This window comes from Lacerta agilis, chromosome 8 (genome assembly GCF_009819535.1).
Source record: "Lacerta agilis isolate rLacAgi1 chromosome 8, rLacAgi1.pri, whole genome shotgun sequence".
NCBI lineage: Eukaryota > Metazoa > Chordata > Lepidosauria > Squamata > Lacertidae > Lacerta > Lacerta agilis.
In genome coordinates this window covers 78,898,056-78,917,473 of record NC_046319.1, presented here as the reverse complement: position 1 = coordinate 78,917,473, position 19,418 = coordinate 78,898,056, and the positions used below count along the sequence as shown (strand labels likewise).

Here is a 19,418-nt window from a genome sequence, read left to right as displayed (position 1 = left end):
AGGGGGCAGGTTCCATTATCAGTACCTGAAATCAGGGTGGGGAAAGTAGCCTTAGCTCCCAGTCCACGTGAACTCACCATATACAGGTGAAACTTGAAAAATTAGAATATCGTGGAAAAGTCCATTTATGTAAGCAATTGTTTTCATTAGCTACTGGAGTTTAATATATGAGATAGACTCGTGACATGCAAAGCGAGATATGTCAAGCCTTTGCTTGTTATAATTGTGATGATTGTGGCGCACAGCTGATGAAAACCCCAAAGCTGAAATTGTTAATTTGGGGTTCTCATCAGCTGTACACCATAATTATCCCAATTTTAACAAATAAAGGCTTGACATTCTTGCTTTGCATGTCATGAATCTGTCTCATATATTAGTTTCACCTTTTAAGTTGAAATACTGAAAGAAATGAACCTTTCCACGATATTCTAATTTTTCGAGTTTCACCTGTATTCTCCCACTTGTGTTGCCAGGGCCTTTTCCAGCATGGATGGCCCCATATCTGTGGGACTCTCTCCCTAGGGAGATTTGCATGGCCCCTACTTTGCTGGACCTTGAAAACCCAGCGCGGGGGAACCTATGACCCTTCGGATGTCATTGGACTCCAACTCCCATCAGCCCTTGCCAGCACAGCCAATGGTCATGGATGATGGGATCGGTAGTCCAACATCCTCTTCCTCCTCTCCTGAAAATCTTTTTTTTTAATTTTTATTTTTATTTCAAGCTGCTGTTCAAAACATGGCACTAACTATTGCGTTAACGGCTGCCTTTTAATGCTGTAAAGTTTAATTTATTTCTAAACTGTTCTTAGTTCTGGATTGCAACTTTATTGATTTTGGGTGATCGATGGGATGTTGTTCTGATGTCAGCCACCTTGGGAGATTTGCCCTGGGATGTGACATATAAAAAATCCAGGAGAAAAGAAAAAGTCCAGAGGCTGAATGTTTAGGATGCAGCAACGTTGATGAAGTTAAGCAGAACTCGGCCTGGTTAGTGCCAGGATGGGAGACCTCTGGGGAACTCTGTGTATCAGAAAGACCACCTCCTTCCCTATAGACACTCTTGGGTGTAAAGAGTCACAAGTGTCCTAGGAAAACTGGGACATCCCGTTTTTTCCCCTCACAAAAGAATGGCAGACATTTTGGGTGCCATGATCTCGCAAGATTTGGCACCGAATTTTCCGGGGGGGGGAGGCGAGTTTTCTCAGGGCCGCGATCTCGCACGGCACCCGAAAATGCACATTTTAGGCCCCAAAGAAACACTTCTTTTATTTCAGGGGGAAATCGCAGCGCAAAATTGTGTGAGGTCACGGAGCCCAACATGGCCGCCGTTCCCTCGCAAGAAAAAAACAGGAAGATGGCGCCCAGGAAGATGACGCCACGGTTTTCACCTTCAAGGTGCTGGGTCGCACGTAAAGATCAGCAGTTAAGAACCGCCCTGAGATCTTTTGATGAAAGGCAGTATATAAATCTAATAAATAAAAATAATGTAAATAAAAGAACTTGGTAGGACCACCAATGTCAGAAGTTGTGTGTGTGTGAGAGAGAGAGAGAGAGAGAGAGAGACACGCAAGAGAGGGCATTCTCTGTGGCAACTCCTAGGTTGTGCACTTTTATTGTGTATTTCTCTACTTTGGGCCTTGGTGACACGACGTGTGTTGTGTGCGTGTGTGTGTGTGTATTAGGACCCATGCTATTATCTTGACTAATCTGTTTCAACTATTTGTAAATGGAACTTCAAACAATTGCAACCTGTTTGGGACTTTATGGTGAAGATGAGGCAAAATGATAGTGGTGTAACAATAACCCCATACCCTCCAGCGTTTCTCTGATGAAAATAGGGGCGCCCCATTCCGTAATGGTAATTTTACTATTTATACCCCACATATCTTATTGGGTTTTCCCAGTCACTGTGGGCAGCTTCCAAAATATGTAAAAACACAGTAAGACGTTAAACATTTTTAAAAAAACAACCCTTCCCTGTACAAGACTGCCTTCAGACAGCTCGGGGGGGGGTGTCGGATAACCCCATACCCTCCAACATTTTCCCAATGAAAATAGGGGCATCCTAAGGAAAACGAGGACATTCTGGAATCAAATCAGGAACCAGGACGGCTTCTCTAAATCAGGGAAAATAGGGATACTTGGAGGGTCCAGTCTTCCTCTTTTACATTTGGTCCCACTCTGATTTGGTCCTGGCCCTGCACAGCCCTGGTGTGTGGCCCCCGACGGGTTAGCCATGGGGTCCTCGACCTGAAAAGGGCTCCCTGACCTTCGCGTAGTGGTTACAGTTTAGGAGTTTGGAGGTCAAGCTTCAAGCCCATATTCTGTTCAGAGGGTAACCTTGGGCCAGTCACTATCTCACAGCTGAACCTACCTCACAAGAGGGTGTAAGGATAAAGTTTGTGTGTGTGTGTGTGTGTGTGTGTGTGTGTGTGTGCCACATATGCTTCCACTCCTTGGGGGTAAGGTTGGGTTTAAAATCTAAGCAGCAAATACAAAAACAAACTAGATATCGCATGGTGAGGAAGACCCCCTGCCCCAATTTCAATTCACTCGGTCCCTAGCCCCCTTGAGCCAGGCCGGACGGACCCAGCTTAGCCGTAGCTGCTTAGCCTTGGAAGCCCCCTCCCACCTCACTCCCTGCCAATGCGTTCAGGGTAATTGGCTAGAATTGATTACCCTTCACCAGCCTCTAATAGCTTTATAGCTCCTTCAATTAGCCACTAATTGGCCAGCGCTCATTAACTCGCCTTTGTTTAACTAACCAGGGAGAGGCCCTGCCTAATTGCCTGGCAGCTTGGTGGCGAGCGAGGAGGGGAGGGGAAGGAAAGGGAAGGGAGCCCGGGTGGCGGGCATGGAAAGATGCCCACTGCTAGCGAGCCGCCCGCCCACCAGTTCAAAAGGGGCCGCAAGCAGGGAGCTAGAAATGCCCCCAATTCAGCCTGCGTTGGCAGAAAATGGCGCCACGGGCAGAAATGATCAGCGGCATGGCCTAAGAAGGGAATCAGAAACACCGTCTTATTGTCGAAGAAAACCCCTGGTTCAAACACGTTGGCATGGGTGATGGGCTCAGGGCTGTCTCCAGAATTAATAGAGCTACCTCTGCTGTTCCATACACTCCAACATTTATCCAACGAAAATAGGGGCATCCTAAGGGAAAATGGACTGCAAAAAGACTGCAAAAAGTCCCATGGACTGCAAGAAGATCAAACTTATCCATCCTTAAAGAAATCAGCCCTGAGTGCTCACTGGAAGGGCAGATCCTGAAGTTGAGGCTCCAGTACTTTGGCCACCTCATGAGAAGAGAAGACTCCCTGGAAAAGACCCTGATGTTGGGAAAGATGGAGTGCACAAGGAGAAGGGGACGACAGAGGATGAGATGGTTGGACAGTGTTCTCGAAGCGACTGGCGTGAGTTTGGCCAAACTGCGGGAGGCAGTGGAGGATAGGGGTGCCTGGTGTGCTCTGGTCCATGGGGTCACGAAGAGTCGGACACGACTGAACGACTGAATAACAACAAAGGGAAAATGGGACATTCTGGGATCAGAAACCGGGAAGGCTTCTGTGAATCCAGGACTGTCCCTGGAAAACAGGGACATTTGGAGGGTCTGCTGTTCAATTTGACCACTCGAAAAGCCTCAAGCAGTTTGATTTTCTAAAGTTTGCAGTGGAAGGTCCGGAACAACCAGATTTAACAATCTCCACGTTATCTAACTATCCCCTGCCCCAAATCTTCAGGAAGGGGAAGGAGAGGTAGACAGAGGTGACTGCAGGAGGTTTGCCTTATTTGCAGCCAGAGATGTTGGGGACACTCGGAATGTTTCCTTGATCCCCAGATGCAAACTAGTTTGAGACTTGCAACACGGGGGGCCTCAATACACTCCCCATTCTTTAACTTCACTAGAAATAGTGTCTCAGCCCTCTTAATGCCAGCCAGGCATTGCGTGGCGCAAGCCCCGATCCGGTCGACCTCAAAGAGAGACACACGCTGCCTGACTTTTAAGCAGGGCCACTTTATTCAAGAGGGAACTGCCCATTCTGAGCCTCCCTATCTTGAAAATTTGCAACGCCCGTGGTTGGAATTAATTGTTCCCACAGACCAAGAGAAATGAACCTCAGGGCCTGGTGGCGGCACGAATGTGGCCCTCCAAGTCTTGCTATCCGGACCTCAGGACTCTGCAGGCCACGCCTCCTGCCCAAGGCCCGCCCCTCAAGGGCCCCGTATCTTCTTCAATCACTTTTGACTGGCTGGAGGGTTTCTTTGCACTGTGAAAATGCCCAGTGCTTTCTTGGTGTGGTGTGAGCACAGAGAAGTATCTGCAGACCCCCCCCAGTGCCCCTATTTTCCAGGGGTGTCCCTTATTTAGAGAAGCCATCCCAGTTTCTGTTTTGATCCCGGAATGTCCCACTTTCCCTTATTCAAACTTTATTTGCGTAGCCGACTGGCCATAGCATCTAAAGGACAAACACCAACAAAAATACAACAAATATGGTTACCAATAAAACTTTATAACCTATTAAAACTCAAGGTAATAGCTCCTTGGAACTTAGCATAAATAGTAAAATATTAATAATAATGATAATAATAAAATCCTATGCTGGGAATCCAGATGCCCACTTTCCTTTAGGATGTCCCTACTTTCATTGGAGTTATCAAGCCATCTGAAGGCAATCCTGTACAGACAGTAAGAGCTGTCCGACAGTGGAATTTGCTGCCAAGGAGTGTGGTGGAGTCTCCTTCTTTGGAGGTCTTTAAGCGGAGGCTTGACAGCCATCTGTCAGGAATGCTTTGATGGTGTTTCCTGCTTGGCAGGGGGTTGGACTGGATGGCCCTTGTGGTCTCTTCCAACTCTAGGATTCTATGATTCTAAGTTTTTTTCTTAAACGTTTAATGTTTTATTATGTATTTATATATGTTGGAAGCTGCCTAGAGTGGCTAGGGAAACCCAGTAAGATGCGTTGGGTAGAAATAGTAAAATTAGCATTATGGAATGGGACGTCCCCATCTTCACCGGAGAAATATGGGAGGGTATGCATCTGACTTGCGCATGGTTCTTGGGATGTAGTCTACCATGCAAAGGTTAACAGTTGTATCCTCTGCTCTGCTGACACTTTGCCTCTATCCACCACTGACTTGTGGCCTTCAGAAAGCTGCCTATGGGGAAATGAAGCCTATGGGTTAGAAGAGGTCCCCCACGCTACAGCGATTCCGGTTCTCCTGTTAAAGGAAGAGGAGGTGGGGATCTGGTTTGACACTGGTTTGAAGCCAGTGTCAAATTGTCATGGCCTCCAGTGGTGGTTCGGCAATTGCCTTCCCACTCTACCAGTATACCTGAAGGAGCGTCTCCACCCCCATCGTTCTGCCCGGACACTGAGGTCCAGCGCCGAGGGCCTTTTGGAAGTACCCTTGTTGAGAGAAACGGAGCTACAGGGAACCAGGCAGAGGGCCTTCTCGGTGGTGGCACCCACCCTGTGGAACACCCTCCCATCAGATGTCAAGGAAATAAACAAGTATCTGACTTTTAGAAGACATCTGAATGCAGCCCTGTTTAGGGAAGTTTTTAATGTTTGATGTTTTATCGTCTTTTTAATATTCTGTTGGGAGCCGCCCAGAGTGGCTGGGGAAACCCAGCCAGATGGGTGCAGTATAAATAACAACAACAACAACAACAACAACAACTATTATTATCATCATCATCATCATCATCATCATCATTATTATTATCATTAATATTTATTATTTGTACCCCGCCCATCTGGCTGGATTTCCCCAGCCACTCTGGGCGGCTTCCAACAGAAATCAAATACAAAAATATCACACATTAAAAACTTCCCTAAAAAGGGCTGCCTTCAGGTATTTTCTGAATGTCAGGTAGTTGTGTATATTATTATATACCAGGCCATCCTACTTGCAAACTGCACTGTGGAAAGCATCCTGATGATATTGATGTCGATCCTGATGATACACAATATTGTTTGTACCTTGATACTGTATATTGTGGTGTGTTTTGTGTGTGTGTGTGTGTGTGTGTGTGTGTGTGTGTGTTTAAATGTACTTCAATCTCACTTGTGTAAGCCAACTCGGAAGGGTTTGTATCCTGAGGGGCAGGATATGAATAACTGCAATAAATAAATAAATGCTCTCGTCATAAAACCATTTAAAATACAAAGCTCAGCCCAGCTCTAGGAGGCGGGGGAGAAACAGCTAACCACTGGGGAGACAGAGGCAGCGGCAACAGCCACACGGCCTCTGCTTCTCCTCCACTCCAAAGTCCTGAGTCAAGATCACCTAGGTCTTTGCTGCTGCTCACCGAAAAGGCAAGGGGAGAAGTGATCAGGTAGCGAGGCTCCTCTCTGAAGAGGAAGTTGCGAAAAATAGAAGCCTCGTGCTAGGACCTTTCTGTTAAATACGCCTTGCTGCATCACAAAACAAGTGTCCGTGATCCCTTGAGCCAATGGGTTTGAAACTGGGTTAATTTGGGAGAGGGGAAACTGTGGCCCTCCACATATTTGCTGGACTACAACTCCCATCATTTGAGACTGTTGGCCATGCTGGCTGGGGCTGATGGGAGTTGGCGTCCATTTGGAGGGTCACGGGTTCCCCAGTCCTAGTTTTAGAGACAGGATATGCTGTTTTCGCATATCTCATCTGTTCTGTACTCCAGGAAGCTTCAGGAAACTCCCATTAACCCTTGTTCAAATTGTCCGGCTCCCCATTCCCAATTCTTCCCTGCGTAGCTGAGAATGGGACACCGGAACCCTTGTTTTTGAAGAGGTCCCGGGGTTCAAGTCCCAGCATTTCCAGGTAGAACTGGGAATGCCCCCCTTGCACGAAATGCTGGAGAGACCCGGCCAGTAGGGGCACTGCTGAGCCAGATGGACTAATGGTTTCATTCCGTATAAGGCAGTTCTCTATGATCCTGGCACCTTCCCTTCTCTCCTACCCTTTCCCCCACGAAGATCCAGGTTCTTACCGACAAGTGTTGGAATAGCCACGCGCGCATAATGTTTGTGGCCACTTTGGGGAATATCCCTCTTTTCTTGTTCCGTTTCTTGTCTCGGTCTAAGTCGTCGTCATCTCCCGTGCTGGGGGAGGCCACGCTGTTGTCTAGACAGTCCCCTGCGAGGAAAACGAAGAAGAAACGGAGAGAGAAAACCCTTTGAGAAAGATGGTCGGAGAAAGAGGCCCATAATGTTTGCACCTGGCGTGGGACTAAATCTGCTGTGGTTCAGTTAGAAAGAGGTTTTGGAGTCATACCATATGCGGCCACTAGAGGGAGACATGGTGCCAAGCGTCGAACGTTAGTGGCCCTCTAGAGGCTGGTGGTGGAATTTCACCCTTGGGAGGACTGTTGCAAACTGAAATCTGTGATGAAATCAGGGTCTTTAAGAACAGTGAGCTGCTAGATAGTTTCCCCCGTACTCACTTTGACCTGCTCACACGCATAGCTGGCTGAACATTACAGACCCAGCTGCTGCATTGCAGCTGTAAGAGCAGGAAGGAGGTTATGCATACGAACTACTTTGATGGATCCATATGGTTTGGAATACTGCTACACACAGCAACCAGACAGACATGATTGTGCATTCATGAACAGAATATAAAGGTAATATAATGTCCTATATTTGTCCCTGCATCTGGCATGGAGGTTCTTTTTAAATATCTTGGCATACAGTCCTTGATTTCCAAACTAGCAGCTAAAAGCAAATTGTGCCGGGGGGGGGGGACATCAGAACTAGCCCTGTGGGGACTGAGTGTGTTATTTGGGGGCATTCATAGCCATCGTGGCTAGTAGCCATTGATCACTTATCCTCCGTGAATTTGTCTAATCCCCTTTTGAATCCATCCATGTTGGTGACCACCCTGGGCTCTTGTGGGAGTGAGTTCCATAGTTTAACTGTGCAAAGGGCTACTCTCTTTTGTTTCCAGCATAGCAGGTGCTCCTCGGATCTGGCCCCCATAGATGACCGGCTAAGCCTGTCCATTAGGCAGGCGTTAGCGGTTATGGTAGAGAACGTGTCTTGCATGCAAAAAGTGGCTGGTTCAACCTGTAGCATCTCTAGATGTCAGCACTGGTCTGGAGAGCCCTCATCAGTCAGAGCAAACAGCAGCGAGTTAAGAGGGATAAAGCAGACAGACGATCCGACAATTTAAGATGGGCTGCCTATGTCCTTGAGGCAGAGCTGGCTGTCACAGGGTGATCAGTCAGGGCCAGTAACATGTCCACTGGATCAACACAAAAGGAGAGAGAAATGGCATACACGATTAAGGGTTTAGAAGCCTAGCCTGATGAGGAACGGTTGAAGGAGCTGGGTATGTTTAGCCTCAAAAAGAGGAGGAGATATGATAACCATCTTCCAATAGCTAAAGGCTATAGAAGGGGAAGAAATGGAAGCAGTGAGAGATTTTACTTTCTTGGGTTCCATGATCACTGCAGATGGTGACAGCAGTCACGAAATTAAAAGACGCCTGCTTCTTGGGAGAAAAGCAATGACAAACCTAGAGAGCATCTTAAAAAGCAGAGACATCACCTTGCCGACAAAGGTCCGTATAGTTAAAGCTATGGTTTTCCCAGTAGTAATGTATGGAAGTGAGAGCTGGACCATCAAGAGGGCTGATCGCCGAAGAATGGATGCTTTTGAATTATGGTGTTGGAGGAGACTCTTGAGAGTCCCGTGGACTGCAAGAAGATCAAACCTCTCCATTCTGAAGGAAATCAGCCCTGAGTGCTCACTGGAAGGACAGATGCTGAAGCTGAGGCTCCAATACTTTGGCCACCTCCTGAGAAGAGAAGACTCCCTGGAAAAGACCCTGATGTTGGGAAAGATGGCAGGCACAAGGAGAAGGGGACGACAGAGGATGAGATGGTTGGACAATGTTCTCGAAGCTACTAACATGAGTCTGACCAAACTGCGGGAGGCAGTGGAAGACAGGAGTGCCTGGCGTGCTCTGGTCCATGGGGTCACGAAGAGTCGGACACAACTAAACGACTAAACAACAACAATCACATGGAAGATTCCAACTAAACATCAGGAAGTACTTTCTGACAGTAGGAGCTGTTGGACAGTGGGACAGATTCTCTTGGGAAGCTGTGGACTCTCCTTCCTTGGAGGTTTTTAAGCAGAGGTTGGATGGCCGTCTGTCACGGATGCTTTAGCCAAGATTCCTGCATTGCAGGGGGTGGGACTAGATGACCCTTGGGCTCCCTTCCAACTCTACAACTCAACTTGCCACAGACACCTCCTCTGCTCGCAAGTAGACAAGATAGGGAAGGGAACCTAAGGCTCCTCCAGACATTGTTGGACTCCCCCTCCCCGCTGTAGCCACCATGGCTAATGGTTAGTGGTATTGGGAGCCTGTGGTCCAGCAATATCTGGGAGGCCAAAGGTTAGCCATCGGATGCCACAGGGAGGCACCAGGTGCTCAGATAATGACCCACTCCAGGTATCAGATAATTAACCAGCCTCAGAGGTGGCGAACCTTTGGCACTTTGCAGATGCTGTTGTATCTCTCGTCACCCCTGACCATTAGCCATGCTGGCTGGTGCTGCTGGGAGATGGACTCCGGCAACGCCACTCTTGCGGTGCTGGGATGGGATATTTGAGTTGGTTACTGTGGTGGTTGGATTCCCCCCCCCCCGGATTGTTTTATTTTCTTCTATACTTTTTTATGCTGTAACCCTGCTCTGGGATTTATCTTAGTGGAAAAAAAATTACGGCGAATCGCCCTAAACCAACAGCAAACATCTTGGGGGAGGCACACTCCCCAGTGCCTTTATTTGGGGGCAGAGGGGCGTGTGCCTTGTGTGTATCTTTCTTATGAGCTGCGTGCGTTTCTCTGTACATCTGTTTGTTTGATTAATTCATAGGATTCATATCCCGCTTGATCGAAAAGCCCCAAAACTCTCAAAGCAGTTTACAAGAAGAATAAATCAATGAAATTATCAATAAAAAAACAACGTTTTAAAGCCTTAAAAAAAATCAACAATAAGCTAAAAACCAGATTAAAACACATGCCAACGTCCTACATATTTGTTTCATAATGTACGCTGTAATGAATGTTATAACTTATGCTTATGTTTTTAAATAGGCTTGGAGACCTTTCTGAATAAATAACAAGTTTTAATATCATAAGGAGGCAGAGGACTTGGAAGTCCCACCCATTTTAAATCTCACCTCACTGAGTGGGCTTAGGCAAGGCACTCTCAGTCTTTCTCTCTCTCTCTCTCTCAGGGATGGCGGATTACTAAGGAAGAACATGATGTGCTATCTTTATTTGAAATACGTCCCATAATTCAATAGCAGACTTTGGGCTCTGAAATTTCAGCGAAGCTAAAATTCGGTGCCCCCTTCCTCTCACACTCTGTTCTACAGCATTGTTTCAGCGCTCCCTGCAGGGCGGCACCCAGTCGCACTTCCCTAAAACCGCCTCTGCATAACCGTGAAAGGCTCTGAAGATGAGGCAGTGCCGCGCAGTGGTTGGAGTGTTGGTTGAGGACCAGGAAGAACCAGGAAGAAGGCCCTGCTCAGCCCTGATGCTCACCGAGCGACCATAGGCCAGTGGTTCTCAAAGGGTGTGGTGCGTCACACTGATGTGGAAGGAGAGAGCAAGTGTGGCAGGAAGGTTCAAGGACCATCAAAGAAACAAAATAGGAAACAAAATAGGAAATTATTTCCAGTAGCACCTTAGAGACCAACTGAGTTTGTTCTTGGTATGAGCTTTCGTGTGCATGCACACTTCTTCAGATACCAAATCAAAGAAACACTTAAACATTTCAGTGTAGCATAGAGGACGGAAATTATTTGCAGAATATGGATAGATGTGTTTTCAAAATGAGATCAAGAGCATCGAGGACAATCTTAGTTGTGCTCCAGAGTCACAACCTTGGAGAAAACTCGTTTATAATTATATTTCGGCAATGGTTTGTGTTATTATAGAGCTGTGTTTATACTTTTTGGGTGTCCTGTGATCATATTATAAAGTAGTTGTGTTCTATGTTATAGATCAAGCACGACCAGGAGCTGTTCCCTTTCGTTTTCCAATGTATTTCTCATCAATAAGAAATTCTGTGTGGAGCCAGCCTTTATTCTTCTTCTGAAAACAAGAAGTTTGAGAACCACTGCCTTAGGCCAATCAGTCACGTTCTCAGCCTAGCCTACCTTACAGGGTCGTCGTTGTCGGGATTTTTAAAAAACGAAGGACAACCCTGTACGGCCACCTTGAGCTCTATGGGGCGAAAGGCGAGATTTAAAAGCTAATAAATAAGGTTTCTTATCCCACACAGAGAGGGACGCGGGTGGCGCTGTGGGTTAAACCACAGAGCCTAGCGCTTGCCGATCAGAAGGTCGGCGGTTCGAATCCCCGCAATGACGGGGTGAGCTCCCGTTGCTCGGTCCCTGCTCCTGCACACCTAGCAGTTCAAAAGCACGTCAAAGTGCAAGTAGATAAATAGGTACCGCTCTGGTGGGAAGGTAAACGGCATTTCCATGCGCTGTTCTGGTTCGCCGGAAGCGGCTTAGTCATGCTGGCCACATGACCCAGAAGCTGTACGCCGGTTCCCTCGGCCTAGATGAGCACCGCAACTCCAGAGTCGTCCGCGACTGGACCTAGTGGTCAGGGGTCCCTTTACCTTTTATGGCACACAGAAGCATCCTTTCGCTTACAAGGAAAAACCCCATTGACTTCTGCCCGTTTTGAGTCAACCTCCTTTCCTAGCGGGGCTCTCAGACAATTGAAGACAGAACTTGCTCCCTCCTGTCAATGCCCAAGAAAAGGGGGGGAGCGGCCTGCAGTGTGGAACCCCCTGCTATCACACGCTCACCACCTCCCTTTGCACACAAGCCTCGCCTAACAAACATAAAATCCCGTCTCTCTTCCCCCCACACCCGCCCAATCCTAGCCCAATGGAGCAGCTGTCATGCTTTTATATCCTCCGGCTAAAAGGCAGCTTAAAAGCCCTGCCTGGAGGGGCACGTAAATTATGCATCAGAGAAAGCGCTGCTGTCGGGGGCTTCCAGCAGCCATCACCCGTGTCCCCACTTGATCACCAGCCCCACCCTGCTTTCCTACCCTCTCCTGCTTCCCCCCCCCCCACAAAAAAATGCAAAAGTAAAATCCATCGCCCTCCGCTTCCAGAACTCTTGCTTGCGGAGGGGTGCGCAAGGACAGTTCTTTGCAAAAACTGCAGCAGCTCTTTGCCAAAGAACAAAACCAGAAGGGCGAGGTGCAGATGCGGTCGGAAGGTCGGGCTTTCCCCAGGCAAGCCAAAAGGCCGAGATTCAAAAAAAAAAAAAGCTGCAGCAACGTCACTGCAGTGAGATGTGCACAGTTGCAGCAGAGCCTCACCAAAAGAAATTTGGCCGAAGTGAGCACAGTCACCATTTTTAAATTATTGTTATTTTGCAGATCACAGGATTTGGGACTTTGATAAGGTCAGGCAGTATCCTTCTACACCTTTCTTGTCTGCTTACCACATTATAGGTGGATTTATGGTTTATGACTAGACTAGGCAGAGCGGGGGCTTCAAGGAGGCTCTCACTTCTGTGTTCTGCCACACTCTTCCTAAATGAAGAAACACAATATCTGAACCTAGAAAAACAACAAGCTTTTATATTCCGGGTGCTTATTTGATTAATTGTCTGTCTTTTATCTAATTAAGTTGAAATAAATGTGCACGTTACCAAAAATAGATCCCATTTTGAAATGATTTGCAATTTAATAAACGAAAGCTACTCCTCCTTGTTTCAGGAAAGAGGAGGCTTTGATATTTCTGCTTTCCCATTCCCCGTTGTTAGTCACATACGGGAACTAGTCTCAAAACATAAACAAGCAGGTGTCTTCACGTCCTAACCCAGAATTAAAATGTGCCTTTGACTCTAATCAAATTACAAAAAAAAAGATTTTGTTGACTAACCTATTAGTGAAAGGTTGCAGTCCTAAGATAAAAATACAGCTCTCTCATGTGTCCTCACTGCAGTATCCCCCCATTTCACAGATAGGGAAAAACGAGGCTTAGAAATGGCGGGTTTCCAGTGGAACCGGGTGTGGAAAGAGGTAGGGCTTTAGGCCAGGCCTTCCCAGATCATACAGAGTTTCCTTATCCACTACACAAATACAAATGAGCGAAGTACCCTTTAGCACCGCAGGGGCACAGATCCCAGCCTAAGCTCAGGGGCGTCTTAGCCATAGAGGCTAGTGGTGCCGGGCACCACGGTGGCAAGTTCAGGAGGGCACCAGGGAAGAGGCAGAGGCTGGACGCGGCGCCTCCCGGTATCAGCCCGCCGCCCTCATCCACCTCCGCCATGCTGCGCTGTGCCCGGAGCCTCCATCCCGCCGGAGGAGCCGCCCTCCAGCTGCTGCCCGCCCAGAGGGAAACGTGGGGGTGGGGGGGACACCAGAGGGATCCTTGCACCACGGCGCCAGATAAGCTTAAGACGGCCCTGCCTAAGCTAGTTCTGTACACACATTGCTATTATTATTATTATTATTATTATTATTATTATTATTATTATTATTATTTATAATGGGATAAAGGAGCCTGATCTCAGAGGAAAGTCCCTCTATTTTCTCCCCTCATTCCTAATTTACATACCCTCCAACATTTCTCTGATGAAAAAGTTGTTGTTGTTGTTCAGTCGTTCAGTCGTGTCTGACTCTTCGTGACCCCATGGACCAGAGCACACCAGGCACCCCTATCCGCCCCCTTCTCCTTGTGCCCTCCATCTTTCCCAACATCAGGGTTTTTCCAGGCAGTCTTCTCTTCTCATGAGGTGGCCAAAGTACCGATGAAAATAGGGGCGTCCCATTCCATAATGATAATTTTACTATTTATACCCGACACATCTTATTGGGTTGCCCCAGCCATTCTGGGCAGCTTTCGACATACATAAAAACATTTTATTTTTTTTAAAAAAACAACAACATATAAACCCCTTCCCTGTACAGGATAACTCCATACCCTCCAACATTTCTCCAATGAAAATAGGGAAATCCTAAGGAAAAGCAGGACATTCCGGGATCAAATCAGAAACCAGGACGGCTTCTCTAAAACAGGGGCATCCCTGGAAAATAGGGACACTTGGAGGGTCTGGATTCATTCCCCTACTCTAAGAGTTGGCACCTGGAAGCCACTAGGCCCAAACCAACCCCACTGAGAGATGCTACCTGATCTCACATCTGTCTCCAACCTGGACACAAGAGTCTGGTGTGGAGAAGGGAGCAGGAGGTAAAACCCAGGTCCCAGGGCCAGCCCAATATACCTGAGGCAGACCCCAAATTGGTGCCCCCCTTCCTGCCAAGGAAGAAGGGGGCAGGGAAGCTCTGCATCAGGAACAAGGTGTGTGGGGGGGCGGGGAAGAAAGATTGACACCTGAATCTGCTGCTCCAGTGGACCTGCCGCCTGAGGCAGTTTCCTCACCTTGCTTCATGGGGGGGGGGGCAGCCCAGACTGGCCCGCTAACTCTCACTCCCTTCCTCACAGCAGCCCATCAGAAAAGTTAGTTTACCTGTCAAGATGCCAGTCCCTTGCAAATCAGGGGAGTGCAGAAATTGACTAGACCAGATTTTGAGGCGCTTCTGGTCTAGTCAATTTCACTCCTGCACTCTTCCTTTTCATGGTATGTACGTTGGCACAAGCACACACATGGATGCTCGGGTGGCATTTGCACACACACACACACACACACACACACACACACAATGCAATCAAGGCTGCAACACTAGTACACACTTAAAGGTAAAGGTAAAGGTAAAGGGACCCCTGACCATTAGGTCCAGTCGCGGACGACTCTGGGGTTGTGGCGCTCATCTCGCGTTAATGGCTGAGGGAGCCGGCGTACAGCTTCTGGGTCATGTGGCCAGCATGACTAAGCCGCTTCTGGCAAAACCAGAGCAGCGCACGGAAACGCCGTTTACCTTCCCGCCGGAGTGGTACCTATTTATCTACTTGCACTTTGACGTGCATTCGAACTGCTAGGTGGGCAGGAGCAGGGACCAAGCAAGGGGAGCTCACCCCGTCGTTGCGGGGATTCGAACCACCGACCTTCTGATCGGCAAGCCCTAGGCTCTGTGGTTTAACCCACCGTGCCACCCGCGTCCCTACAGTACACACTTACCGGGGGGTAAGTCCCATTGAATCCAAAGGAACATACTTCTGAGTTGCAGAACTAAATTGACCGAGCCCTTTATCCAGTACTCAGTTTCACAATGTGCTTCAAATGTGCTTTAGAGGTGTACACAGTAAAGAGTTGGGTTAATGCACAGGAACTTTTAAGTGCTAAGTGCCCTGAGAGAGAGGCAGAGAAGCGAAGCTCTCCTAGGGTGAGAGACTAGGAGAGGGAAGGAAAGCCCTCAGGTGAGAGCTGGGAGACTCTGTCGTTTCCTATAGGTAGCCAGGATCAAGAGCTACCTTTAACAGAAGATTCTGCATCTGTGGGCTGTCTTTGTAGTTCAGATACCCTGCTGCTGATTTTCTCTCCTATTTACGCTGTTGCTTCTATGAGAATTCGCGTTTCATTACGCACTCCTTAGAACAATTGCATTTGCTATAATCATTTTGAGTTGGATGGTACATAGATGCTATGTTGTGAAATCTGTCTTGCATGCTGAAAACCGCTCTGCAGTTTTCTGGCGAAAGGTGGCGTATTATTATTATTATTATTATTATTATTATTATTATTATTATTACCTAACCCATTGCTACTTAAGCTGGGGCTGGTGTGTGGTGTGTGGCTTTTGTTGCATGCATCTGTCCCCTGCAACTTCCCCAATCCCTGGGCAGCCAGGGAAGCCGACTGACCCAGAGAAGGAATGGAATGCCGGGCAAAAATGCCGGCTGGTGGGCAGCAAGAAAACCCCCCTCCCCCCTGCATTTCGCTTTGCAAAAAGCAAGCTGCCCCTCCCCTTCCCGTTTAGGCGCCGACCCCTTGACCCTTGGAACGTCACCATTCAGCTTGGAATGAGAGGAGAGGGCACACACACACACACACACACAGGGCCGGCTTCTTTCTGTTCCTGCCATGAGTAACCAGGCTTGTCTCTGGAGGCCTGCCTGCAGAAAGGTTTATGGATGTCCAGTTGGACAAAGAGAATACGGGGCAGGCACCTTCACCAAAACCTTTCCAGCACCTGCTGAAAACATTTTTTTCTTTCGGCAAGCCTATCTAGGTATGAAGAACACTGATGGGTGTTTTAATCTGGTTCCTGCCTGGAACAACTGATGTAGCTGTCTTGTGCCACAGAAGGAGAGAGGTTGGGTAGACTGCAGGGGTTAGCAAACTTTTTGCAGCACTGTCCCTCAGAACTTGTGTGGGGCTGGACTATTTGGGGGGGGGGGGTGATGAACGAATTCCTATACCCAGAGATGCATTTTAAATAAAAGCACACATTCTACTCATGTAAAAACACGCTGATTGCCGGACCGTCTGCGGGCCGGATTTAGAAGGCGATTGGGCCGGATCCGGCCCCTGGGCCTTAGTTTGCCTACCCATGGGGTAGAGCTTAATCCACACTCACCAGCACCATATTTGCTCCCAAGCTCTCCAAGCGGTCAAAGGAAGCCAAACTCTCCAGGATGGAAACATCTCAAAAACCGGTCCAGCCAATTTTACCACTCCTTGCTGATTTGCAAGGGATTAGCAACTGGGCTGGTGGCTAACTTTCCTGAAGGGCACTGTGCGAAAGGGAGTGAGGGGGGAAGTGGACCAAAATGTTAACTCTCCGTCCCTTAAAAGCCCTGCCACGCCAGGTCTCCTAATACATACATACATACATACATACATACATACATACATACATACATTCTTTTATTCGACTGTCAGTCAGAAAAAAATACATTTGTACAGAATTAAAAAACCTCTGAAGGAACTTTGAAGAAAAAAAAAGGAAAAACATACCCACAATGGAATGGAGCTAAACAGATAGCCCCATACTGAGGTCTCCTAATACGGACGCATCCTTTTTTTACCACCCATGTTGGTGAGAGGAGTGGGCCCAACAGGCAAGGACCAGGATGGAGGCAAGAAGAAGACAGGCCATTTTGGGGGTGGGGGGTGGGGAGGGGGCCAGGAAGTCAGCAGGCTAAACCTTCCTCCTTCCCCTAGGCGGCCTCGCTCACCCCGTCGCCTCTAAAGCCTAGACGCCGTTTCTCGATTTTCCCAGGGCAATCTACCCCTCCTCCCACTCTGGTCTTCCTCCCTTCTCGTCTCCCCTTCGCCCGCTCCCCCCCTCGCAACCCCCCCCCCCCGATTGGAGGCTGACTTCTGCGCTTTGCAAGGTCTGAGGGGGAGGAGGAGGAGGAGGTTCCACGGGGCGCCTTGCAGCTCAGCCGCAGTGACTCCCAGGGCGACCCCCCCAAGCTTTGAGGGCTGCCAGCACACCCACCCCTCCCTCTCCCTTCCTCCCTTTGCCTTCCCTTTCTTCAGTTGGATGCCCCCATTCTCAGGGTATTTGCTCAACAGATGGCGACTGCTGGAATGCAGAGGCCCGTGTGTGTGTGTGTGTGTGTGTGTGTGTGTGTGTAAACGCTCACACTCTAATTAGCATAACTGCGATCGCCGGCTTTCTGCGGCACACGCTCACAGGTGTTGTGGGCGGGCTCACGGCCTCTCTGCGCATGCGCGGCGATTGCAAAACACAGATGGGAGGCCAGGATGCGTCTCCTTCCTGGCTTAGGGCACGGGGAGGGAAAGCAGAGGGTTGGCACACGGTGGGGGGGGTGCCTCCTTGGCAACACTTCAGAATCTGGATGAGAAAGGGCCGGAAACGCTTAACACAACCCTGTTTGTATCCCTCCCCCCCCCATAAAACACCCCACCTTAGCATAGGTTTGACCATATTGAGCATAATTTCTTGAGATGGAGAGATCTGGTTTCACACATTTTTGTTCATTAGCCTGTTCTGTTTTTACAGTTGCCTGTGTGGTGGTTGGTTTTTTTTTTTTTAAATCAGCGTGAAAATTCATCCTTAAATACTTGTTTTCATTTACTTATTCAAATACCTGCTCTATCGCAAAACGAGCATTTCTGAACGCACCTCATCTGAAGGCATGCCCTCCAAAATCCATTTTATTCTAAATGAGACGTATCTTTCGTCCGGGAATCATACATCGCAAAATTCACAGGACCGTGGAATCCAAAGAATAATTGCGTCCCGACCCGTACGTCGGCCGATAAGATGCAGATTGCATCGTAAAGTTCACAGAACTCAAATTCCTCAAGCACTGCTGGTAATTTCTGCGCTAAGTTTGGGTGGCCAAGGGCTCCAGGAGCAAACTCTGGAAATCTTTGGGAGTCTGGCACCCTGAGCGAGGCCAACACTTGCTGACCCGCAAATGGATCTACTCAATTATGGATCTTCTCAATTTTGAACCCCGTTGGCTCAGTGCCCTGTGCGGGGGGAACAAACCAAAGCACTCTAAATCTTGGCACAGTTTAAGGGTATTCAGATAAGCTGGGGTATGATAGGAACCCAAAGGTATACACCCCACCTTGTCTCTGGTCGAGACCACTATGCCAAGCCTGGTTTCTCTGATGTGCCCCATCTTCTCATTTTCTGAGAGCCTTTGATCCTACAACTGGGGTCCCCAAAAGAAGTGCATGTAACTGGATGTGCTCACATTCCCCCCCCCCCTTTGCTCAGCCTTCCCTCCACCTTCCTCTCCAACCTTTACTGACTTTCCCACATAATACACTGCTTAAATTTAGATGGAAAGCTCTGTAAGGCCCTCTTTGGCCATTGCTCTGCAAGCAGCTGCATACGTTGTAGAAAAACAAGACAAGTGGGTCCCTCTATTCTAGACTCGACTGGCCCTTCTCGCTTCATCATAACCGGCATCTTAGTCCCAGAAGCATCTCATCGCTGGGTGGAAGTTTGCAGTTGCAACGTACAAATCGCTCCAGTGTGCCATTGCTCTTGTGCTAAGTGACCGCGATTTTACAGAGGGGCTCTCCCTCCATAGCCAGCTCGATGCAGCTCTCCAGTACAAATCCTGACTCACGAGGGGGTTTCGGCCAAGCCACCACTTTCTTTGCCTCAGTCTCCGTCCCTGATTATTATTATTTTTGCAAGACGCGTCTCATAAATAACGGCCTGGCACACAGGGCTGTGGCATAGATGGCCAAGTTAATATGAAAGCGGAAATTAGGAAGAGGAGGAGCACTGCCTGCAAATTCATACAGCTGGCGAGCGTCATTCAGAGTGAGGGCAATGTGATTCAGGAAGCATTGCCCTCACTCAGGACTGACTTTGCTTGCCTTCGGTTAAGTCCTTCTGCAACGCTACTCTTCCCTGACTGAAGGCAAATGAATTAAGCTGGATCTGATGCATGGGAGTCATAGTCCAAAACATCTGGAAGACCCCGGGCTGAGCAAGGCTGCAGTGTTTAAATGCTAAGAACAACTATCACGATTATGGTAATCG

General features: G+C 48.3%; 1 protein-coding gene across 2 annotated transcripts in view; it reads right to left on the bottom strand.

Moving 5' to 3' along the window:
- Positions 1-19,418, bottom strand: part of MEIS3 (Meis homeobox 3) — a 67,756-nt gene that overhangs the window by 9,740 nt on the left and 38,598 nt on the right. For both annotated transcript variants that reach the window (XM_033158491.1, XM_033158490.1), the window contains exon 8: positions 6,976-7,121. In XM_033158491.1, coding sequence (XP_033014382.1) covers positions 6,976-7,121 — 146 coding nt within the window. The remainder of the gene's footprint in view (positions 1-6,975; positions 7,122-19,418) is intronic.